At 46.8% G+C, this 25,888-nt stretch overlaps 1 protein-coding gene across 5 annotated transcripts in view; it reads left to right on the plus strand.

Moving 5' to 3' along the window:
- FAM219A (family with sequence similarity 219 member A) overlaps positions 1-25,619 on the plus strand; it is a 49,789-nt gene extending 24,170 nt beyond the window's left edge. For 2 of the 5 annotated variants that reach the window (XM_006758560.1, XM_006758564.1), the window contains 5 exons: positions 18,945-19,044; positions 21,870-21,972; positions 22,219-22,299; positions 22,942-22,996; positions 23,510-25,619. In XM_006758560.1, coding sequence (XP_006758623.1) covers positions 18,945-19,044; positions 21,870-21,972; positions 22,219-22,299; positions 22,942-22,996; positions 23,510-23,668 — 498 coding nt within the window. In that variant the 3' untranslated portion in view covers positions 23,669-25,619. The remainder of the gene's footprint in view (positions 1-18,944; positions 19,045-21,869; positions 21,973-22,218; positions 22,300-22,941; positions 22,997-23,509) is intronic. The other 3 variants (XM_006758561.1, XM_006758562.1, XM_006758563.1) reach the window with 3 other exon arrangements.
- Positions 25,620-25,888: the final 269 nt, after the last annotated feature.

Genomic DNA, 25,888 nt, shown 5'->3' on the forward strand with positions numbered 1-25,888 from the left:
GTTTATTAATACATGATATAAGCCACTTCCCTATTTAGATGGTTCCACTGGGAATTCCAAACCATCACACCCCTCCTGAGGTAGATAAAAAATGTCAGCTTTCAAGATTTTATGCTTGGATTTCAGAAACTAAATTACATTACTGCGTCCGGTGAGACGGCGCCATTGCCTATTCCTATCTGCATGCTCCAGGCACTGTGAGTCCGATAACATCAGTGTGTCGAAGCAGCTCGATCCAGACAATCTGCAGCTGCCTGGAGCCAGGCCAGGGAGGGGAGGGGGTGGCAAAATTCTTTCAGAATCCAGAGCAGCCCAGGGTTGACTGTAGACTGGGACCCATGGATTTTCAGGTTCTTTCCATAGACCATCAGTTCTCTCCTGTCTGTAGAGAAAGAACTGGTCTAAGTCCTACCTAGATGAACAAGAAGTTGAAAATTACTCTCCTAAACACTGGAATAAGCTAAAATCACTGAGGCTCCAACGCTCAGGTGTTCACTGAAGTGAAAGATAGGAGGGAATAGGAGGGGAAAGTGGGAGTTATCATGTGAATAGGCAGGTTTCTACTTCCTGTGAAATTAGGTGTTCATATAAAAGCCAAAATATGCCTGGAAATGGTTATTCTGTGCTTCTTTGAAGCCCAGATGTGAGGCCTTGTAACTAACCTTCTGACTGCTACAAGGCTGTGGGGTGAAGAGAAAGCATTGTTCCCCTGCCAGGAAACCCAGGAACTTTTGAAGTTTTCTTTCTAATTGTAACCAAGATTTAACCCTACAAAACGAGCATCCTTTCACAGCAAAATTTAAAAAATAATAAAATAAAATAAATGGGCTTGTTTCAGGTGCATCAAATGGCATAAAACATTCAACTCCGGCAGCATTTTCAGACCTATTTTTGTAAATAGCCAAACACAGTCTCTCCATCCCCAAGACATGTTTTAAAAAAGCAGTAAGCCCGCAAGGTCAAGATTTTGGGAGCAGTCAGTCTGACCTCATTGAGGATTCCAGTCCTCTGCCCTAATGCAAACCTGGCTTTAATATACCTCAGTGTCCTGCCTGCTCATCTGTAGGTTCCAGTGTTTGGATGCAGGAGACAGAAGAGAAACAATTTTAACTGCATGGTTCTTAACTTTTCTCACAGTGGAATAATGCAGTTACTGACTCCATTACTGTACCTGAGGGGTGGATTCATAATGAAGTCAAGTGTTTCTTCAGTTTTACTTTGTTTTTACAGAAAAATATTATTGAAGGTTTTTAAAGTGAAATATCATAATCATCACATAATCATAATCACTTGGAGTATAGATTCCCAGGTTGAGCCTTTGCTGGATAGTCATAGTTGGTGGAATAGGTATTCAGGGTTCTAGAAAAATCTCAATGCAGCCTGCTCTACTCTGTCCTGGATTCCCAGGCTGCTCCTGCTAGGTCTGTGCAGACCTTCTGCCCCAAAAATTAGAAGCCCAGGTTCTTTGCTGCTTTTTTGCCATTGTCTGGGGTGGATGATCCATGGCTAAGTCAGGGGACTCTGATGCAGCCAGAATTTGAGGCAATTACTCACCTCTCTTCTTGCTGTCATTTCAAGGTTGGCCAGGCCCTGGTCACCTGGGACACTTCAGTCCATAGGCCAATGCTCTATCCACTGAGCCAAACCAGCTAGGGCTTGCCCACACCTTTTAAGAAATAGCAGACCTGCCATGATCTCTGGACCATGGCTGGACTTCTCTACTGAATGGCTTCTCTCTGTGGAGAGTCTCAAGCTTCCCAAGGACCAGACCCATAACTCTTAAGAACAAAATAAAATTCTTGCTGAAACCTCAGCAAACTGGAGAACAGTGTGTCTTGAGTTCTCTTACTTGTCTTCACACATCTGGTCCTTCTCTGTTGGTTCTTTCTCCTATGCCAGTGATGGCGAACCTTTTGAGCTCGGCGTGTCAGCATTTTGAAAAACCCTAACTTAACTCTGGTGCCGTGTCACATATAGAAATTTTATGGTATTTGCAACCATAGTAAAACAAAGATTTTTATTTTTGATATTTATTTTATATATTTAAATGCCCTTTAACAAAGAAAAATCAACCCAAAAAATGAGTTCACGTGTCACCTTTGACACGCATGTCATAGGTTCGCCATCACTGCCCTATACTCAACCATCCTCTAGTTTCTCCCATCATGTAAGTGCTCCTCCAGGAGTTCTTTCCTCTGACCCTTCATATCTATAGACGTACACATACCCCTGCACAAAACAAAATCATTAGAACTTGTTCTTACGCCTTTTTCTCTCTCTCGTTTGGTGGCATCACAATTCACCCAGTCGCCTGAGCCAGGAGGAAACCTGGGAATCATCTTTGCCTGGGTCTTTACCCTCAAACCCAGATCTAATCAGCCACTGAGGGCTGGCAGTGTGACTTCCCCTTTTTCCAAGTCCACTGACTGATTTTTTTAAACTTTTATCACCTCTTGCAATGCCTCTTATTTGGTCTCCTGCCTACAGGTTAATCATGCCTTCCCATTCTCTCCACATGGCTCCCAGAGTGATCTGTCTATAAAAAACTGACAATGAAAAAATATCTGACAATGGGCTGAAAATCCTTCAATAGCTCCCCATTATTTCCAGTTAAAGTCCAAAGCCTCAAACATGACTTATAAAGCCTTTCATGATATTAAGCCTTCCTCCTGTTCTAGTCTCATCACCTTGCCACTTTACCCCCTACCATTCCAGCAAAATTGAGCTATTCCCTTTGCCTGCCATATAGTCATGCATGTCTTCCTCCTCATTTCTTTCCTTTTTCCTCCCTATTCCTTTCTTCTTCATCCGGTTCACTTCTATCTTCTACGCATCCTTCATGCCTCAGCTATCTTTGAAAAAGTCTTCCCTAATTTCCCAGGGTAGGATAGGTGTTTCTGTCCTGTGTACTTACAAACCTCTGTTCTAGCACTTGGCATATTATTAAAATTATCTGCTTATTCATTTGCCCTAATCACTGGTCTATGAGCTCTTCATGGACAGAGATCATATTACCTTTGTATCCACACCACCCATTATAGTGCCTAAAATATAAGTGCCCCTAAAATGTGAGACCAGAACTGGATTTTGGTGGCTGAGACTTTTTATCTCTCCTTTTCTTGTACTGCTCTCTCTCTCTCTCTCTCTCTCTCTCTCTCTCTCTCCCTCTCCCTCTCCCTCTCCCTCTCCCTCTTCCTCTCCCTCTCCCTCTTGCCTTCTTGAGTTATTGATTACTTCAGTGGCTTCAATATTTCCTTCCTATGGAGAATTCTTTGAGCAGAAAGTTGGTGAACAGAAAGCATCCATGCCATTTTCTAAAGAGGAGCTGCATGTGTGTGTTGAGCACTGAAGCATAATTAGACTAGTAGCAGCCTTCAAGTACCTGCTTAACAAAACAACAGTTCTATAGTTGTGTAGTTCTGATATGCTATTAAGCTCATGACTTTATTTGATGTCTCTGAGGAGGGTATAAGAGATGAGCAAATTAGATTCAAATCCCAGTGTTACTACCTTCAAGGTGTGACTTTGAATATATTACTTTATACAACCTGGTTCTTCACTTTTAAAATGGAAATGACATTTACCTTACTTGGTCTTTTAGGAGGATTGAATAAGAAAATATATATAAAGCACCCAGTACCATAGCTGTACATATAGCAGGTATTCAAGCAAGCAATATTATCTAAATGATTTGATAAATTCTAGAAGAATCACACTGGGGCTAAGTTGTTTTGAACTACTCCCTTCCTGGGCCCAGCCAGAGCTCTTAGCCGAGCTGCCTCCCCAACATGAGCTTTGTGTGGTCTTCCTACCTCCTCCCCTACAAAACCATGTCCTCTTTTCACAGTAAGGATATACCCAAGTTAAGGTTGGGGAAGAGAGGTCTTTGAGGGACTTGTCTGGGATGGTGTGATTGTAGAGGCTGGCCTAGAGCCCTGCCATTCAAAGTGTGGTCCCTGTGCTAAGAGCATTGGTCTCACCTGGGAGCTCCTATGAAATGCAGATACTCAGGCTCCACTCCAGGCTTACCGAATCAAAATCTGCATTTAAACAATATCCCCAGGTGACTTTATGCACATTAATGTTTAAAAAGCACTATCCTAGAGATACATAGATAGGCTTAGCAGGTGTGGAGTGATGCATGCTGGGAAGATGTGTCAGCTGTCTAGAAGGGAAGGCAGCCTAGGTGGGGATGACCTATGTGGGGATGTAGTCAGAGCAAAGGCGGTATTCCTCAGAGGTGTGGGCTGCTGAGCAGTAGGGGGGCTTTTTGGGTGGGTGTTGGTTATTGGTTGTTCCAGGGCCTCTTCCTATGGATTCCTCAGGAATGAGGTTGTACCCTTGAGTTAGCCAGTCAGTGTCACTGCACCAGACAGAAAGTGACAGGTGCAGGGAAAGGCTCTCTATCACCCTGAGTCAGGGACCCCAGGACTTAGGGACCCCATCTAGCTTAACAGATGAGTATGCTTGGAGAGATACATAGCTTCATGGGTAAAAACTTGCCTTGAGCTTGTGCTAGGCTAGAATCTCCCTTCCCCCTACTCTTCCACCACCAACTGGCTACTCCTGTCCCCTATCCCCCCCCTCCCCCCCCCTGCACACACACACACACACACACAAACACACACCCTCACAAACTGACCTCTTGGTTAACCCTCTCCAAACTCTTTTACTTTTGGACTGAGCTTCCGGGCGCCCTTAATATTGACTTCCCTGCTGAGCAAAGCAGGCCCTAGTGACAGTGATTGCCGGCCCTAGGTTTAGTTGGATACAGTGAGAATTTGTTTCAACAGAGCCACACATCTCTCTGTTAAACATGGTAGGACTGAATCCCTATTTGCCTTCCCAATAAAAACACTTCCCAGCCACCCACCTAGAGCCTCTTAACCCTTCTCTGGGGGAGGCCTGTTTGTGTATCTCCGTGGAAAGGAAAGCCCCTGTTGTACTCAGCCCACCCTATGGCAGAGAAGGGGTTGTAGCAGCAGCAGCAGCAACTAAAAGTAGGAAAAGTAGAGTCCGAGCCCCAGAGCCGAGCCAGTCATTGCTCTAAATCCTCTTGCCAAAGTACCCAGTTACCTAATGCCCACATTCTGGTTTAACCAGGCTTCTGCCCAGGCCTGATCACCCTTCATGCCTTCCTGCCTCTCACGCTCCTTTCTCCGCCTTAAATATGCTAGTTTGTGTGCTTATCAGCTCCCACCTTTAGACTGAAGTCTCCTTGGCAAGAATCAGGTCTTGATGTTTTTCTCTCCCCAAAATACATTGTGCCCTGCCTGTCCCTTATTGGTATTCATGAATATCAAGCGTTTTTAACACGTGGCAAGCTCACCAATGTTTAATTATTAGGATGACAAAAAGGGAAGAATAGGAAGCTGCTCTGGCCAGAGAACTGAGCTTTAGAGCTGTCTTTGTGAGCAAAAAGTGGGGCTTGCCAGGCATAATGGAGGTTAGAAAGTTAGAACAGGCTGAAAAGGAGAGGAGGAGCAGGAGCAGGAAATGCCACAGGGGAGAAGCTGTTCAATACCAGCCCTCCAAGTCCATGGTTCATTGAAGACAAGTAGCTCTTTACTCTTCCAAGGCCAAAGGAAAGGGATCAGAGATGGCAGCTCTGCAAAAGCATCCCATAGACTGCCTGACTATTACTTTGCTTTCTTGGGAAATCAAGGAATCTAAAAGATTAATGAACCAGGGCAGACCAGGCATAGTTCCGGGAGTAATCAAAATTACCAAAATTCTCTGGTGAAATGTGGGACCAAGATCTAGATGAGGATCTATAAGTCAGTCTAGCCCAGATGAAACATCAGTGTCTACTGACATTTCTCCTGCTTCAACTCAGTGCCTTGCACAGGGCTGGGCACCAGTCTCCAGGACTCTCCAGCCAAGGGCCCTTTATTGATTTCTGCGTAGCATCTCTCCTCAGTGCCCTATGTCTCCTTTCTTACCTTAGGAAAATGGATTCCACATCTTGGAAGGAAATGGAAAGGTCCTCTGGACAGTGCTCCCTAAAGCTCTGTTAGCCCTAAACATCTGGTTCCTTCTTCCCCTCCTCTGGGCCCTACTGAGTAAAAGGCCTCCAGAAACTCAACCCAGAATTTCCCAGACCCTCCAGCCCCCTTGATTTTAGGATCATTTCCCCTCTCCTATGAAAGCCCTCATCCCCGAAATCTGTGTTAGCTGAACCTGAATTAAAAAGAGGAAAATGGACTGCTTTCTCCCCACCACTCACCCTCACACCATTTTCTCTTCCTTCAGGACCTGCCAATCAATCTTTTTTTCTTTTATTTTTTTATTGTGGTAAAATATACACAAAATAAAAATTACCATTTTAACCATTGTTGATTTATTTTTTTAAAAGTTTACCTAGTCGTTTGGGTCAATGGATAGAGTGTTGGCCTATGGACCAAAGGGTCCCAGGTTTGATTCTGGTCAAGGGCACATCCCTTGGTTGCAGGCTCCTCCCTGCCCTGGGCCCTGATTGGAGCAAGTGCAGGAGGCAACCAATCGATGTGTTTCTCTCCCATCGATGTTTCTCTCTGTGTTTCCCTGTCTCTTCCACTCTCTCTAAAAGATCAATGGAAAAATATCCTTGGGGGAGAATTAACAAGACAAAAAAAAAAAAAAGAAGTTTATACCTTCATCCCTTTGTCCATTAAGTGAGATGGTCTTTTCCTAAAGAGGCTGAAATGGGAGGAGGGGGCTGAGCGGCAGGATGTGGGGCTCAAAACCCTTTTAAGTCACAGGACTGTCGAGGCCAACACCTATGTCTATAGCTGGTCTAAGGTAAGGCAGGGGCCTCCTCAGCATCTGGCTCAGGAGATGAGCTTAAGGGTGGGAATGGAGGGGTGAGGTCAAGCCAGGCCTCTCCGAGGAACCAAGGTTTCTCAGTTTCTTGCTCTGGCTCCTGCCACCTGGGTCATAAGACTTGTCTCCTAGGCCTTTATGCACAGGCTTCCTTCAAGCCACAGCTGCTACAGTGGGTATTCCTGAATTGAAGTATGTGTCCTATATCCCAAACGAAGGCTTCTTGGTTATAGGGATTCCCTGTAGTGGGAACAGGAATGAATAGCAGAACATCAATCTAGAAAAGCAGTCCTACCCATGAAGAAGGCAGAACAGGATTCTAAATCTCCTTTTTAAAAACTCACTGGTATCTCGTCTCCCCATTTCAAAAATGAATCCAGTTCTTTGACATCCTAGTACTAGCTTCATATATTTGATTATCCTGTGTTTCTGAATAGCTTTTTTTTTTTCAAAAATAAATAATGGGAAAGGGAGTAGGAGCTGACACTCCCACTGGAATAACTCCAGAGCCATTTTGGCTAATTCTCCCATGCCAAGGCTGAAAGCAAGGGAGGCTCACTCTGTGAAGTTTGCCTCCTAGCAATTACAGCTCCTACGGCTGATGTGCTGGCATAGGCCAAGTGCCAGCTGAAGCACAATAACCAGCTACCAGGCAGCACTGGTGCTCCATTTGGAGCCATTCCCAAGCTTCAGTGCAGCAAAGTCTTCTCGCCTTTTGTTTTTAATCAGTAGCCTCCAGTCAGGAGTATTTTGTCTGGCAGGTGATGCTCAGAGGAAGTTATATCCTTTGAAAGAAGATTCCCCAGAGGGAACCAGGTAAATAAGGATTAGAGCAGAGCTCTCTTGGAAAATGATGGATAGATGTGATGACCTGAAATTCGCTGACAAATAGTCAAAAGTAAAATATTAAAAACCAGCTGTAGCTCTCAGACATGATTCAAGGCATTATAAATGGGAATAATCCTTTGGGAATAATCCTTTGGCAATATGTATCAAGAATCTTAAAAATGCTCATGTTTTTTACTTAGTAATTCTACTTGATGTAGGAAATGATCCTAAATGTGTGTGTGTGTGTGTGTGTGTGTGTGTGTATGTAATATGTTTCAGTGTAGCATTATTTCTTATAGTGAAATTTGCAAACAACCTGAATATCCCAAATAAGTGAATGGTTAAAAAGTTATTGTATATCCCCTCTATGGATATTATACAGCCATTAAACTGATGCTTACAAAATTATAGAGAGTTAATTATTTTCTAATACTAATTTTTAAAAATACATAATATAAGATAGAGTGTGGTATATTTTTTAAATGTTGTTCTGTGTACATGTATTAGTTGATACTCTCTAGTTACTGGAACAAAATCCAACTCAAGATAGTTTAAGCAACAAAGGAGACCAACTATAAAGACACAGGTTTCTCATAGTGTCTAAGGTCAGGCTTGTAGGCAAACCTTGGAAGGGTAGGGCAAGCTCTAGAACCAGAGCCTAAAACCCAGTCTGGAGACTGATTGGCTCCACCTAGTCCAAACTGGGGTGGGACCACATAGAACCAACATGGTACCTGGAGGTCCACCTCTGTGACCATGAGGCCCACCACTAGCTCCTAGAGAAGGGAAACCCTAGAGTACACACACAAGACTCAAATACACTAAAACATTAACAGAGGTATGTCAAGGTGGTGAAACTAAAAGTGACTTTTTTAAAGTTTTAGCATGTATTACTTTATAATAGATCTATTAAACTTGCTGTGTCTAGAGTTGATGGTTAGTAGACCTGGGGTGAGCAGCACCTTCCTCCATGTTAGTTATCCCAATAACAACAGTCACCACAAAAATACTAAAGCTTGGTGGTGAAGGGGAGGTGGGAAAATAATAGTGGGAGTTGCCCAACAGTTAGACTCAGAAAATGGGACTCAGGACTTCAGGTCATATTACAGAGTAAAAGCTATCATTGTCCAAATGATTCTCATGTTGAGGTGTGGAGTCAGAGACAGATGGGAATGCCAACTTAGAGGCTGAATGAACAGCCATCTTCATTGGAAAGTAAAGAGGTCTAACCAATGCCTACATTGCTACTGAATATTCTTGGACAGGAGATTAAGATTCTGCCCAGCCCTGACCAGTTTGGCTCAGTGGATAGAATGTTGGCCTGCGGACTGAAGGGTCCCAGGTTCGATTCCAGTCAAGGGCATGTACCTTGGCTGCGGGCACATCCCCAGTGGGGAGTGTGCAGGAGGCAGCCGATCGATGTTTCTCTCTCATCGATGTTTCTAACTCTCTATCCCTCTCTCTTCCTCTCTGTAAAAAAATCAATAAAATATATTTTTTTAAAAAAGATTCTGCCCAGCCATGGACATTGGACATAAAGGCATTGTATATCTCTCTAAAATATGATATCTAAATATGCTTATCCCTATCCACTGCCAAAAGATATTTTGGGAGAGTGACATAACCCTGAACAGGGGAACCACAGCATGGGTAGTTTCTGAGCTGACCTCTGGACAAACTGTGACAGAAACAGAGTCAGTCTTTGATGCCAATATCATGCTGTGCTCACCTGTCAAAGAGTGTTCTGAGCTCCTGGTCTTACCTGCTTTTCTGGTTCCTTATCAGCACTATCTGTCTTCCTGGCCCTGGTTATGCTCTAAGTCTGTCCTACTTCCTGCTTGTGCCCAGGGGAACTGAACAGGCTATAAACATGACTCTATTCTAGAAGTAGCCTTCCAGCATTTCACAACTCAGAACTGCCTCTGCTCCTAAAACTAGAGGAAAAGTCATGTGTATTCAGCAAAGAAAGTTTAGATGATGTTTGTGCAATTGCTCTGCCTCTTCATACCTCATTTTAAATCCATTTCAGTTTCCATCATCCTGAGAATTAGTGCTTGGAGGCTAGGACAGAGGTTGCCTTTCCTGTGGGAAAGCTAAAATTGAGTCATGTCTCACGGACAACGGGGGGGGAGGGGGCGTGGAGGGTGATGTGGGGACAGGGACACATATGTAATATCTTAATCAATAATAAATAAATAAATAAATAAAAAACAAAAAAAAATTGAGTCATGTCTCTACACTGAATCATTCATGGGCACTCCACAAAACAAAGGCAGAATTGTTCAGCACCACGGAGAGCATCTTTCATCCGGTGGAAGATCAAGGGTGGGTGAAAGATGAGTATTTGTAGCTGGGAGCCCAGCCAGTCTGATCTTCCATTCCTGGCCAGCCACCAAGTATCCCTCTTTTTCCATCCCTGTAGTATTCAACTCCTTCCTTTACCTAACTAGGCTTTAAGAATGGACTCCTTAGCCTTCTACCCACCCATCTTTCCGCCTCCATATTATCTGCAACCACCCCCCCACCTCCCCACCCTCCGCCATCTTCACCTCCCTTCCATTTCAGTGAAGAGCCTTCCTCCTCTGATCCATCTCCTCTTGACTCTCCAAAGATCATTTCTCATCAAACATCTTTTCTACCCACTCAGCCCAGCACAGTGGTGTTCCATAGCTCCAAAGAAATCCTTCAGCTCCAAAACCTTCTCTGGCTGTTATTCGTTCTCATTTCTTCACTTCTCAGTCTGGCTCCTTGAAAGAATAGCCTGTGTTCCATTTCTACTTCTTTATCTCCCATTTCCTCGTAAATCCCCTGTAATCTGGACTCTGTTCCTACCCTTTAATTAAAACTGTGCTTGCTGAGGCCATCTATGACTTTCTTATTTCTAAATGTTGTCTTTATCTTATAGGTCCATCTGTTTATTTGACACTGTCAATTTCTTCCACCTTGAAACTCTACTTAACTGGTTTCCTAGCTATTTTCCCACATCTCATCTTTCTGCTTCTACTCAGTCTCCTTCTTGCACTCATTCCCTAAAGTTGGATATTCCCCCGTGTCCCATCCTTGATTCTTGTCTTTAATCACTCTCCTCAGTCTCTCTGAGGTGGCTTGTTCTCCTTTGTGGCTTCCATCACCAGCAGCCCATATCTCTTTCCTGAGAGACCAAATTTCAAATGCTGATGTCCAGAAGACACTTTTAAAAAAAATCCTCACCTGAGGATATGTTTTTTAAATTGAATTGGGAGGGAGAGAGAGAGAGAACAAAAGACACTTTAGAAATCAACATGTTCCAGTCCTAGCCAGTTTGGTTCAGTGAAAAGAGCATCGGCCTGTGGACTGAAGGGCCCTGGGTTTGATTCCAGTCACGAGCATGTCCCTCAGTTGCAGACTCAATCCAGCCCTGGTTGGGGGCATGTATGAAGGCAACCAATCAATGTGTCTCTATCACATTGATGTTTCGCACTCTCTTTGTCTCTCTCCCTTCCACCCTCTCTAAAAATCAATGGAAAAATAGCTCAGCCCATGTGGCTCAAGGGTTGAGCATGGACGTATGAACCAGGAGGTCACACAGTTCAATTCCCAGTAACAAAAATTTTTTTTAAAAAAACTCAACATGTCCCAAACTGAATTCATCTGATTTTTCCTGGCAGAGTAGCTGTGCCTTCCCCTTCATTGTCTGTCTTACTAATTAGTATCCTTTTCCCAATTACTCCAGGCAGAAAACTAGGAATGTCTGGACTCCTCTTTCTACCTTTTATCTTGAAAATCCACCAATTTTACTCTCCTTAACATCCTCTTTTCTGTCCTTTTATCTTCTGCTTCTGCTCAGTGCAAGTCCCTGCCATCTTTTGTTAGCACTGTTGCAATAGTTTCCTAATTATGCTTACCTCCAGTCTCATCCCCCTGCCATCCATCTTCTGCATGGCTATTAGAGGATCCTTCTACATCTCAATTCTGATCATGTTACTTTCCTGTTTAAGGCTTTGTTGGTTTCCCATTATATTCTGAGTAAAGAACAAAGTCAAGGCCCATCTTTTCCTACCATCTGAGCCCTCCTGACACCATGACTTTATTTCCTGCCACTTTTCGTCATACCTCTAGGTTTCAACTATAACGAAATACTGACTTTCCTGTGAATATGCAATGTTAGTTCTATGCTTCAGAGCCTTTGCAGATGTTTCCTGAATGTCCTTTCTCCTTCCTCTTAAGCTAACTGGTGAACTGATGTTTTGAGAACTATTAAAGTGGCTTCCTCTGCGAAGTTTTCTCTTTGTTACTTTCCTCTACTTTTCTATGGCTCCTGTTGCCTTTATTGATAATTACTGGGCGCTCCTTAAGAATGGGCCTATTTTCTATTTAATGTTTATGAGCTCTGGGCCTGCCATTGTTAAATAAGTGAGAGGCAATTACAGCATAGTGGAGTAAGGAGAGAAAGGAGTCAGCATGCCCCCTGAGTCAGACCCCTCCTCACCCTGTGGAGAGAACACCTTTCCACAGATACCTTCCTGCATAAGCCAGGCCCCAACCTATGTGATGCCAGGGCTGCAGCTGTGGGCAAGTCACTCCCAGGGCACACTGTCCAGGATTGTGTGGGCCAGCATAGAGAGAGTGCTCGGTGTGTACTATACTGAGTGCTATTCTAAGCGCTTGCATATATTAACTCATGTTAGCCTCACAAGAACCTTTGGCATAGGCATTAGTATTAGCACCATTTTAAAGATGAGGAAACTGACACCCAGATCACACAGCTAGTAAATGGAGGAGCTGGGATTTATAAGAAGAATTGGTTAAGTTGATATTTGTTGAAGCTAAGGATAGTTGACCAAGATCTCACTCTGCAGTATTGTTTTCTCTACTTTTGTGTAAGTTTAATAAATTTCTATAATAAAATATTTTTTAAAAACTAGATTGGATTAAATCAGTGGGTTTTAACTTTTTTTTAAATACATTTTATTGATTTTTTACAGAGAGACGGGAGAGGGATAGAGAGTTAGAAACATCAATGAAAGAGAGACATTGATCAGCTGCATCTTGCACACCTCCCACTGGAAATGTGCCAGCAACCAAGGTACATGCCCTTGACCAGAATCGAACCCAGAACCTTTCAGTCCACAGGCCCAGGCTCTATCCACTGAGCCAAACCAGTCAGGGCAAATTTTTTTTTTAAGCAACAGAACCCTTTCTCCAACTAAAATCCTGTGGAAAGGCTGATATGTAAATGAAATAAAAGTAGATCTACTCTGGTTTAAGAGAAGTCAAACCACCTCCTATTGGTCCCTTCTTGCACTCAGCCCGTTCCAGTGCACAGGGTTAGGGAACATAGTTTAATGAAAATCACTGGACTGGACTAAGTCTAAGAATTCTTCTGGCACTTTTGCCTTCCTGTAGTTATATTGGCTCTGCACTGGCCATTAGCCTATATATATCCTGTTCCAGAAACAGTAAGACAGGGCTATTAATCATTTCTATAGTTGGTGGAGAATTTGAAGGGTTGCAGAAACATGGGTTGCTATTAGAGATGAATTTCAATGTCTGTCTCTGCTGAGTGTTTATTAATAATCTTGCTAATCCCCACTCTAGTTCCCGGATCTAACTCCTGTCAGATGTCCTTGGGGACATTTTAAATTCTCCCTGACTTCTTGGAGCCAGATGCTTCCTTCTGCCTGGGTTCCTCTCTGATACTTATATTCATGAATATTTCACATTTAATCTCCCTGATTACATTTCCATGTGATGATCATAGTGCATTGGCTACATCTCTCAGGAAAGACATACAGGAAGCCCACAAAAAAAGCTTGCGTTTGCAGGCACAGTGCCCAAGATCTTTGTTCTTGTCACTCAGATGGCCTTCCATCTTGGACAGTGACTGGGAGATGCTGCCTGGTGGGCTTTGCATGTGGCCTCTTGGTCTAGGGCTTTGCACCCTGGCTTATGACCAAAAGGGACTGGCATTTTCACTCAGGGATCAAATGGCACCAGGACCCGCCCAGTGTCCTGGAGGACCACATGTGGGTCCTTGTGACCAGAGTTGCTCAATAGCTTCCCAGCCCCCAGACAGGCCCCATCCTTCCTGCAATGTTATCATTGCTGCCAAGTACCTCCAGTCTGAGAGAAGAAATTGATGAACTTATCTGTACTGGGGAGGAAAAAATTAGCCCCAAATGCCCAAGGGCTTGTGCTTTAAAAGTCAGCCCAGGGAAATGACAGTGAGGCTTAACACTCTCATGGGATGGATGGGGTGGAGGGTTATGGAGAAGATGCATGATTGGAAGGCTATAGATTTGGAAGTCATCAGTGTAAACATGTTAATCCAAGCTGTAGGAGATATCCAGGTTCCCCAGAGAGATAGGAGGAGGACTGAGGTCAGGACTCTGCAGAGGAAGCACAGGACTGTGGGATGAGAGAGAAATGAGTGTCCTGAAGGCCAGTGAAGGAAACTACTTCCAAATGGATGTGGGATGTGTGACAAATGCTACAGAAAAAGTAATGTGACTAGGACCTTGTAAAGGTGTCAATGCTTCCCTGGTAGGGTCCCACAGACACCTTTGAGAAGCCTCCTCAGGTTGCTTTGGGAGTGAGTCCTCCCTGTGGCCTGAAGGGAAAGCCAGAGCCCAAACTGTCAGGTCTCCATGTTTCCTACCGGTAGCCACTGCCAGGATGTTTTGGCTGCAGAGAGGCATGTAAGGGCCATGAGAGCCTGCTTCTCCAAGGCTTAGGGAACAGGTGCTGTCAGTGAGAAGTCTCCCAAGGAGGAGCTGAGCCAGGGAGGCAACGGATAAGGATTGGAAAGGTTTGTGGCCTGGGAAGTTGCTTGAGATGCAGCCACTGCGGCACACAACCTTTCCAGCACAGAGCCTCCTGCCAGGTCCACCTCAACCACAGCTAAGGGTTGGGGGTCAGAGCAGAGGACAGAAGCCCAGGTTCTGCCCTCAGGAACTTGCAAACACAGCCCATGCAGGACCTTGTGCTCTAGGTGTCTTTAAGGAACACAGATAAGGTCAGGATTTCCCTCCCAAATATTCTAGACTTTCCCTTTCCCCTTGGTGACAAGCATGTTTTCATTTCCACTGCCTCATTCTAAAGGGAACAAAAGCTACCATAATGAGTACCGGTTAATAATGCGGATTTTTTCAATAGGTGGAGTTACCCATATGTTGATATATATATGTGATTAGACATGCATGCTATTTTGTTGTATTGACAACAAGCTTCAAAACTTCATATGTCAAATTTTCTGATATTTTTATACCTAACAATGTTGAATTTAATGCCAAAAAGCATTTGCAGGAAATTTTAATTCATTATTTTGTTATTTTTATACCTAAAAATGTCGAATTTCGTGCCAAAAAGCATTTGCGGGAAATTTTAATTCATTATTTTGAAGAAAAGTGCTGCTGAAAGTTATCGTATACTTTGGGAAGCTTATGGTGAACATGCTCCATCTCAAGATACTTGTGAACGCTGGTTTAAATGCTTTAACCCTAACCGGTTTGGTTTAGTGAATAGAACAGTGATGGCGAACATTTTGAGCTCAGTGTGTCAGCATCTTGAAAAACCCTAACTTAACTCTGGTGCCGTGTCACATATAGAAAATTTTTGATATTTGCAACCATAGTAAAACAAAGATTTATATTTTTGATATTTATTTTATATATTTAAATACTTCGGGAAGCTTATGGTGAACATGCTCCATCTCAAGATACTTGTGAACGCTGGTTTAAACACTTTAAAAGTGATGATTTCCATGTGAAAGACAAAGAACATCCAGGTCAACTGAAAAAGTTGAACCACAACAATCACAAGCATTATTGGATGAATATGCATGTCAAACTCAAAAACAACTTGCAGAAAGACTAAACGTTGCTCCGCAAACAATTTCCGATCATTTACAAGCAATGGGAAAGATTTTAAAGGAAGGAAAATGGGTGTCACATCAACTGAACGAAACACAAATGAAAAACCGAAAAGTCATCAGTAAAATGTTGCTTCAACAGCACGAAAGAAAGTCTTTTTTGCATCAAATTGTGACTGGCGATGAAAAGTGGATTTATTTTGAGAATCCCAAATGCACAAAATCATGGGTTGATCCAGGTTATCCATCAACATCGACTGTGAGGCCAAATAGCTTCAGAAAGAAGACAATGCTCTACATTTGGTGGGATCAGGAAGGTGTGGTATTATGAGCTTCTAAAACCAGGAGAAACCGTTAATACTGATCGCTACTGACAACAAATAATCAACTTGAACCACACTTTGATGATAAAATGATGAGAATGTGCCAGAAGACACGGCAAAGTAATTTTGCTTCATGATGACACACCATCACACACTTCAAAACCAGTTAGAGACACGTTAAAAGATCTTGCCTGGGAAGTATTATACCACCCTCTGTATTCACCAGACCTTGCTCCTTCAAATTACCATTTGGTCCCATCGATGGCACACATATTTTCTGAACACTTCAAAACGTATGAAGAAATGGAAAATTGGGTCTCTGAATGGTCTGCCTCAAAACAAGAAAAGATCCACTTTTGACTGTTTTCACAAATGGGGGAAATGTGTAGCTAGGGGAGGAACATTACTTTGAATAAAGCACTTTTGATGTTTCTCTTGAAATTATCATGTTTTCTTTGATTACAAATTCCACATTTTTTTAAATATATTTTATTGATTTTTTACAGAGAGGAAGGGAGAGAGATAGTCAGAAACATCGATGAGAGAGAAACATCGATCAGCCGGCTCCTGCACATCCCCCATTGGGGATGTGCCCGCAACCCAGGTACATGCCCTTGACCGGAATCGAACCCGGGACCCTTCAGTCCGCAGGCCGACGCTCTATCCACTGAGCCAAACCGGTTTCGGCAAATTCCACATTTTTAACCGGTAAAGGGTCAATCCACATTTTTAACCGGTACCTATGATATTAACATCTTCAGAAAATTTGACATGTGAAGTTTTGAAGCTTGTTGTCAATACAACAAAATAGCATACGTATAAAATCACATATATATCAACATATGTGTAACTCCAGCTATTGAAAAAATCTGCATTATTAATGGTACACCCGTAGCCACTCAGATCTCTGGGCCTGACACTGTGGGGCCAGTCCTGCAGCATTCTTCCTGCCTCTCTGTCTGCTCTCTGCATCACCAGAGACAGAACAGGCACAGCCTTGGATCCACTCTGCAGTCCTCAGACTCTGTAGTTCTAGGCCAGTGATGGCGAACCTGTGACACACATGTCAGAGGTGACACGTGAACTCATTTTTGGGGGATTGATTTTTCTTTGTTAAATGGCATTATCCTATCTAATAATAGACAAACAAGGTAATAAGTACCAACAAAGATGGTGGCTAATTTGCATAATGTAAGCAGGGCAGGACAGTGCCATCCCACCTTCCCTGCCGCCATCTGGGCCTGCTATCTGTGATCCTGGGTGGGGAGGTCACATGTGCAACTGGACCTGGGGCGGCCGGGCAGGGCAGCAGCAATCTGCCCGCCTACCCAGGTGTCCCGTGTGTGACCCGGGAGAGTCCCCAACCCCCGGATCCACCCTGCCCTTTTCGCGACAGGGGCCATGCCCCAACCCCAGGAATGGCCCTGCCCTGTGTGTGACCAGGGCGGGGCCCCAACCCCCCAATCGACCCTGCCCTGTGCACGACTGGGGGCAGCGCCCCAACCCCCTGATTGGCCCTGCCCTGTGCGCGACCCAGGGAGGTGGGGCAGGCACCTAGGGATCGGGCCTGCCATCTGCCACCCGGGGAGCGGGCCTAAGCCACAGGTGATTATCTCCCGAGGGGGCCCAGCCTGTCTGCAGGCAGGGCAGGATAGTGCCTTCACCTTCCCTGCCGCGCCATCTGGGCCTGCTATCTGTGATCCTGGGCGAGGAGGTCACATGTGCAACCGGACCTGGGGCGGCCGGGCAGGGCAGCAGCAATCTGCCGGCCTACCCAGGTGTCCCGCGTGTGACCCGGGAGAGTCCCCACCCCCCGGATCCACCCTGCCCTTTGAGCGACAGGGGCCACGCCCCAACCCCAGGAATGGTCCTGCCCTGTGTGTGACCGGGGCGGGGCCCCAACCCCCCAATCGACCCTGCCCTGTGCACGACTGGGGGCAGCGCCCCAACCCCCTGATTGGCCCTGCCCTGTGCGCGACCCAGGGAGGTGGGGCAGGCACCTAGGGATCGGGCCTGCCATCTGCCACCCGGGGAGCGGGCCTAAGCCACAGGTGATTATCTCCCGAGGGGTCCCAGACTGTGAGAGGGCACAAGTGGGGCTGAGGGACACCATGCCCCATCCTCACCCCCCACCACCAGTGCACAAATTTTTGTGCACCGGGCCTCTAGTATAAAATAAATATCAAAAATATACATCTTTGTTTTACTATGGTTGTAAACATCAAAAAACTTCTATATGTGGCACGGCACCAGAGTTAAGTTAGGGTTTTTCAAAATGCTGACATGCTGAGCTCGAAAGGTTCGCCATCACTGTTCTAGGCAGATACCTTGGATGGCAGTATCAATAGGTCATCAGTGTCTCATGGAGAATGTGAATGACCTTCCAACTGACTGAGGCAGGGTTGGCCAGGGCCCTGGATCCTGTAGCAGAGGTTTGTGGTGTTTTCGAGGGAAGAGTGAGGCTAGATTAATGAGCAAGCAGCACAGGACTAACTCACCACCAGCTGATTTGTCAGTGTTTGTCTTCTCACCTACCATACACAGCCAACCTTTTAGGCTTTCGAGAAGACATTCTTTAGGACTCATCTGTAAAGTTCTCGTGAGAACTCTTTTTTGTATGGCCTGGTTGGCCAGTCAGTTCTCTGGATCCTGTGAAGGGACCTGTCTAGTGCTAGAGGAAATGGAGGGGGGAGGGGGTGTGAAGGCCTGTCGTAGGGAGCAGCTACTCTGACCTTAATGCAGACTTAAACTCACAGGAACCTAGAAAGACCTTTCCAAACAAGTACATGGGAAGGGCCCTGGGGAGCAAGCAAGTAGTATGGGAGGTTGGAGAAGGAGATCCTGTGGGCTTCAAGAATTGCAGTGGGCCTTCTACAGGAGGCCAGATGACCCAGGACTGAGAAGATAGGCATCCAGATGAGTGTAAGTGAGGCCGGGATCCTTGGCTCTTCTACCCAGTTCAGGATCTTCCTCTCAAGGTAGATGGGTCTGCCTCTCCCTCCCTGAATCTCCTGCCTGCTGTCAGGGGCAGATGCTCTCAGAGGTCCAGGGGTCAGGTGGGAAGGCCAGCTTCAGGGCTGAGAGCAGCAGCCTCCTGTGTTCACTTCCTTAAACTTCCTGTCTCTCTGCTTTCTCCCTGCCAGGACCCAGCCGCCGCCTCCATCTCAGACGGAGACTGTGATGCCCGGGAGGGTGAGTCAGTAGCCATGAATTACAAACCATCCCCGCTCCAAGTAAAGCTGGGTGAGTGGGTCTGGGGGGTGAGAGAGATGCGGGGAATGGACCAGGTGCTCTGGGCTGGGTCTGCAACATGGTGCCACGAATTAAACCACCTAGGGCCAGATGGTTCCAAGACTCAAGCCACCAAGTCACTGTCACTGCCAGGTACCTTATTTCTTGCAAGGCAAAGAGAGACGTTACAGTGCTCTGCAGGACCCAAAACTCTAGGAGGCGTCTCTGAGGCCAAGATGGCTCCAGTTGTTCCAGGGGAGAGGGGCAGGGTTAAAGGCGGGGCGGTCCCATTCAGCCCTGAACCGGGCTGCGAAGCTGCCTTCGAGGTGGGTGGCACTTGCTATGTCTGAGGGTTAGAAAGAATGAGGATTCCAAAGCCTAGAAGCTGAGCCCCTCTCCCCATTCCATCCTCAGCCCATCTGGACATCTCAGGGCCTAGTGGGCTCCAGTTTCAGGGAGCTTTTTCTTAGTGTTTTTTAGTAAACTCAAATCTCTCTCCCCCTTTCCAGGGTCACCTTCCCCTTGGGGTTTTTCTCATGTCCATTCTGAAGTCAGTTGACTCTACAGCCTGCTCTTTGAAGTCACTTGGCTCCCACCCACTGCCCATAGCTCCAGCAGGTGCTGTGCTCACTTCACCCTGGGCCCAACACTGCCCCTGTCTCTTCAGGGACCGAGGCTGCTTCATATAATAGGCTTTATTAAAAACTTGGTTTGTGAAGAGAAGTTGCAACATAGTACATGCAGGAGAGTTTACAATCACATACAGGTGATCACTAGCCTTCAAACGCCTCTGCCACCCCGTCTCCTCAGGCTCCAGCTGCCCACTGAACAGTGGGCCCCTCAGCAGCCCTAAGAGCCTGAACCTTCTATCCTAACCCTTCTCCCGCTGCAGCTGCCAGGACTCCCTTTTCACAGAGTTCTGTTCTGTTATTTTTTTGAAAAAAGGTTGTTTTTTTACCTTGCTTTTCTCCTTCCAGACCACAGCTAGAGAACCCCTCAGGCTGTTTTTCTAAACAAGAGAGAAGCTCTCTCAGTGGAATTTGTTCCTCTTCCAAAGATATCAGACTCAAAGTACAGCGAATTTTGTATATTACTGTTTAATTTAACAATACAAGTGTCCTAACAAGTATAACTTCTTTTATTCTCCCTATCACATCTTCTCCCAAGATAATCATTCCAAATTTTTGTTTTTTACTTTTTAAAAAAAAAAAAATAGAATGATGAAAGAGAATCACACCCCCCACTGGGGACGGAATATGCTCTGACTGGGAATCCACCCATGATGTCCTGGTTCATAGGTCGATGCCTAACCACTGAGCCACACCCGCCAGGCCGACTTTTACTTTTTGTTGTATTTAGCATAAGTGGTAACATACTGTACACATTTTCTGAAACTTCTTTTGTTTTTGTTTTCCACTTAATGTCTTGGAACTTCTTCCAATGCCAGTATATAGAGAATGATTTCATTCTTTTAAGTAGTTGCATAGTAGACTGTAGTTTGGTTTTGCCAGTTTATTCTTTGCATTTTTTCACTTTCAAACATGCTTTTAAAATAACAATTTTTTCCTTTTCCGTTACATTACCACCGAACTCCTCATTAAAATTCAAAACCTTGCCCAGTAGCACTAAGGGGAAAAATCACCACCACCACCTCCAGGAATTTTAAGGCAGATTGCACCCCCTAGAGGCTTGGAGCGGGAATGGTAGCTGCTGCCTGCTGAAAAGAGGCTGGGGAAAAACTGAAGGAGCCAGATGAGCAGTGGCAAAGTAAAGAGGGTCAGCAACCTGGAAATGAGAGAGTCAGAGACAGGGCGGTCAGAGGAAAGTCCAGAGTCACGGTTGCCGGAAATGCCCACCCATCCTTCCTCTCCGGAGCTGTGGTTATTTTATGAGTACTTTCCCCTAGCATCCCTCTCCACCCAACAGTCCCTTTCCCCACATCTAAGCTCTACTTGAGATGAGTAGGAAGGGTAGACAGGCCTCTTCCAGGGCCTGGCAGATTACTGGTTCCTGGTAACAGTGCCACACCACACACCAGACAGTAGGTCACCTGGTAGCCAGCCCCACGAATCTGGTGGGCTCTGGAGCCTCAGAGAACTCCAGAGGCTAGCAGAGAGTCAGAAGTATAGCCAGAGGGCCTGGGCTCCCCCAGCCTCATGCCCCTGACCCTGCCGGCCCCATTCTGCCTCTCCTACTCCATAACCCTTGGTGGCTCCTTTTCCTCCCACATTAATCCCAAACCCCTCTATCTGGCATTCAAGGTCATGCCCTGAGTTTGTCATCAGAGGGAGTCCCTAGCCCCTTAGCACAGGTCCTGGGATTGGTGACATAGATGTTGTTAATAAACAAATGACTGAATAAATGTATCTTACTTTTTCAACCTGTCCTCCATCTTCACCCTCCATCCCATCCAGATCCACAATTACTATGCTCACTTCTAAATGCATTTCTGTATACACTATCCCTCCTTCCTAGGATGCCCTGCTCTCTCCAATTCAAGATGTCATCTGTAGGAAGCCCTGACGGCCCCATCCTTCTGCTCCATCTCTCCCTCTCTAACCTTTCTCTGGCATCAAGCACACACTAACTGCTCCACATGGGAGTACAGCTCCTGGAAGACAGGGGTCAGCTTTCCTGTTGCCCCTCACTATCTGTCTCAGGTTGTGCAGGGCCAAGTACTGTTTCCACCAAGCAGCAGAGCCTGGAATTAGGACCCCTCCACAGTTCCTACAGAAGCAAAGAGTTTCCCAATGGAGGCCCAGCCTAGGCTGCCCTGAGCAGTAAGGTAGGGTGGTCCTGGGGGCAGGACACAGCTTCCTTCCCATATTCCCCTGCAGAGAAGCAACGGGAGCTGGCCCGGAAGGGCTCCCTGAAGAATGGAAGTATGGGTAGCCCTGTAATCCAACAACCCAAGAAGAACACTGTCATGGCCCGGACAAGGTAGACACCCCCACACATACACCCCACCTGGACCCTGCCAGTCAGCATCTGTCCTGATGCTGGTCCTGAGCCTTCCCCTCTTCCCTCCTTCCTCAGGCCTAGCTCCTCTCTGAGAGCAGAGAATCTCAACAGAATCCAAGCGGGAGGGAGGAGGGGAAGGGAAGTGGTGGGGTGGGGCCCAACCCAATTCCTCACCAGACTTGTGTGCTCCTGTTGCCAATCCAATCCCCCAAATTCTCCACCCAGGCTGGTCGTTCCCAATAAAGGCTATTCCTCGCTTGACCAGAGCCCAGACGAGAAGCCACTGGTAGCCCTTGACACTGACAGGTGTGTACGGGGATGTTGGGGCAGCTGGGCAAGCCACAGGAACCTGTGCGAGCATACAGGTGGACTGTACAGGCCATACCTGTTATAGTGTCAGAATTGAGATATTCCTCAGACAGCCAGGAACTCTCCAAGGATGAAGCCTCCAGGGACTGGAATTTTTACCCGGAGGTGGGGAAGAGTAGAGAGAGGAAAATGGGACTGGTACAATCTATTGCTATTCTGGGACAACTGATCCAATGGCTGCCCTGAGAATGGGCACTGATTCAATGCTTAATACCTTGCCTCCTGCAAGGGAGCAGCCCTACTGCTGGGAACACACCTGGCTAGACCTGGACTTTGGGAAAACTCAACAAGCCAGGGTGATTTGAGCCTAGATAAAAAGGGGGAGGGGTGGGGAAAAAGGAATAGCATCTCTACTCAGAAAGAGGTTAGGGTGGCAATTTATTTAGAAAGGTGGGGCTAAGGAACCTGTCTTAAAACTCCATTGGTACAGCAAGCAGTTTTCATTTAGATTGAGCTGTTTATTTGGAAGTGTGGGAGAAGGGTGGGGTATTGACTGGTGGGGGTCAGGGGGTGGTGCAGGGAGTTTTCTATTTAATTTCCAGGAATCACTTCCCTCTGTCTCCTTTTCTCCATGGCCAGCGATGATGACTTTGACATGTCCAGATACTCCTCTTCTGGCTACTCCTCTGCTGAGGTGAGGCCCCACCCTTCCTGCCCTGGACACACCCCTCCAAGCAGGGATGGGCCAATGCCAAATCACACCTGAGCGGTGCTATGGGCCAAGCGAGGCAGAGCCGCTGTGGGGGTGGGTCCTAAATGGGGCAGGGCTGAATAAAGGTGAGGCTGTTAAACCCTGGCCTCAACCTAGGGGCTCCTGGGATTAGGGTGGGACTTGAACCCAGGATTGTCACTTACATAGAATGCAACGTGAAAAACAGATGACACCGTACGGGGATGTGCCTCAAGTAGGAGCAGGGCCCTCAGAGAGACAGGCCCTGAGGTGGGAAGTTACCTGTAGGATGGGGTGGGGTCTGTCATGGGGCAGAGCCTCACAAGGAAGTGCCTGTAAAGAAAGTGAGGCCAGAACTGAATTAGGGGTGAAGCCAGGGGTTTCTGGAGAGACCTGGGAGGGGACAGATCTGGGGAAGGCCTGGTGGTTGGTGCCCCTGGGTCCCTGGAGCCTGACCTCCCTCCCCTTTGTCTACAGCAGATCAACCAAGATTTGAACATCCAGCTGCTGAAGGATGGCTACCGGTTAGATGAGATCCCCGACGACGAGGACCTGGACCTCATTCCCCCCAAGTCCGTGAACCCCACTTGCATGTGCTGCCAGGCCACGTCCTCCACTGCCTGCCACATTCAGTAGTGGGTGGGGCCGCCGCAGCCAATGGAGCCGGGCCACTGGGGGCCAGGTTAGACAGGGCAGGGGCAGACCCCTCCCCAGCTCTTCTGCCAGCCCCCCGGCCCCGCGTCCCCTACAGCCGCCAACCTCGTAAAAGTCATTGCTTCCTCCTATGGTAGGACGTGTACCTCTGTGTGTTCATGGAGCCGGAGAAACCAAAACCGGGTCTCTCTCTACCCCAGAAACTGAGGAGGGGAAGGGGCTGTTTGTCCAGTTACTTGGGGGACTTTGCCCAGCACCTTTTTGCTCTCCCAAAGCTACAGTCCAGTGGGAGAGTGGGGGACTGGACAGCAGGGAGGCCAACAGTAATGAGTGGGAGGGATCACAAAGCCAGGGGCTTGGCCCCACCCCAAGCCATGAACCCCCAGCCCAGTAAGGAAACAGACTCTGAGGTAGAAAGGCCCAGTGGAGTGGGGGCAAGGCCTAGCACCTCGGAGCCCCTCCAGCAGCCCCTGTTGGCCATGTACCTATTTGCATTTCTCCCCTCATCTCCAGATGGGAAGCCTGGCAAAGTTGCCCAGTGGAATATTGTCCCCCACCTATCGGATCACTGCCTACTTCTTCCTCTTTGCCCCATTCACCCCTCCCTCCCTTCTTTCCTTCCTTCCTTCCTTCCTTCCTTCCTTCCTTCCTTCCTTCTTTCCTTATTCTCTGAGTTGAGGGTAAGAGGCCTTAGAGACAGGCCAGAGTTTGGGATGGTTGGGATGGTATGATCTGTCCTCACCTGACCCTAACCAATGTATCTCCCTGCCAACCCCCTCCCCCCCCCACACACACACATATACACACACTCACACACACAAATGCTTCTGTTCGTTGGCCTCTGTCCCAGGCTAGAAGCAGGAGGTAATACTAGCCTCGAATGCCCCATTCCCATCTCACTCCAGCCCAAGATTTCAAATCCTTCTTCCCAGTAAGAACCTTCAAGGGAGCAAGCTTAGGAGAATGCTATGGCTGCCTGTGTGCAGGGAGCACTTGATAGGATGCGTGTGTGCCTGCGGCTGTCAGGGTGTGCGTCTGTCTCTGTGCGGGCCTGTCTTTTTAGATGTCCGCTTCTGTCCTAGATGGTGAGGAAGTGACTGTGTGGTCTGTTAACAGTGTGAGAGGCAGTGCAGTGGACTGAGAGCCCTGGACTGGGACTCAGCCTGGTTCTCTAGCCCCAGCTCTGTCTCTGTCCCGGTGGTCTTCAACAAGCCGCTGCATTCCCTGGGCTTCAACTGTCAAATGAGCAGCGTCTGAACGTTCTGAAGAAACTTTGTCAGGGGAATTTCTGTGGAGGGGTATGGGGGGGTCTCTGTGTGTCTTTGAGTACACCTAGGAGGCTTCCTGAGTTGTATGTCTGTGTGAAAAGGAGAAGGGGGAGTTCCTATGGGACCTGTGTATGTTTGAGTGCATGCAGATCTATTTGGGAATACATGTGTGTGTGTCTATGAATGTGTATGTGTGTGAGTATATATTGAGTATGTGGGTATATGGGGTGTCTGTGAGTCAGAATGTGTGTATTGCTGTCTCTGCTGCAGTTGCTGGGGCGGGGAAGATGCCAGAGAAGCTGATGATGAAAGTCAAGGTCCTCCCCTGGGACTGGGCAATATAGACCTGCCCCATGTAAAGAAAAATGAAAGCACAGTTAGCCTAAGACTGCTCTGGTCTATGCCCCAAAAAACCCCATATCCCAGGGCCAGGGTGTATACCCTCCATTCTTCCATGCTGCCACCTCACAGCCCATTCCCTGGGAGGTGGAGCTGGAAGGGGGAGAGGGAAATGAGAGAATAAGGCTGCTACTTAGGAAGGATAGCAGCTCTCCCTGTACTATACCCAGGGGTCGCCAGCTCCAACGTACTAAGGTGAAGCTCTCCAACCCCTAACCCAGCCCTACCTCCTCTTGTACAGGAACCCTGGTTAGATGATGAGAAAATGCCAAAGGGAGACAAGGACAGAGACGGTATCTGCAGGGCCCACAAGGCCCATACCAGCCCCCAACTGTGCCCATCTCTCCCACCAAGGTCAGATCCCTACACCCTGTCGTCTGGGCCCCAGAGCCAAGCCTCCTACTACTATCACCACCACCCTGGGTTTCTTGACTCACTCTTCGAGAACATGGGTACTTCCTCTTTTCCAAGTAGGGCCCCACCAGGGCTCATTTAGACTGCTACCTTTGCTGCTGATTTGCTGTGTGACTACGGC

The sequence above is a fragment of the Myotis davidii genome, unplaced genomic scaffold (genome assembly GCF_000327345.1).
Source record: "Myotis davidii unplaced genomic scaffold, ASM32734v1 scaffold534, whole genome shotgun sequence".
In the NCBI taxonomy this organism is placed as follows: domain Eukaryota; kingdom Metazoa; phylum Chordata; class Mammalia; order Chiroptera; family Vespertilionidae; genus Myotis; species Myotis davidii.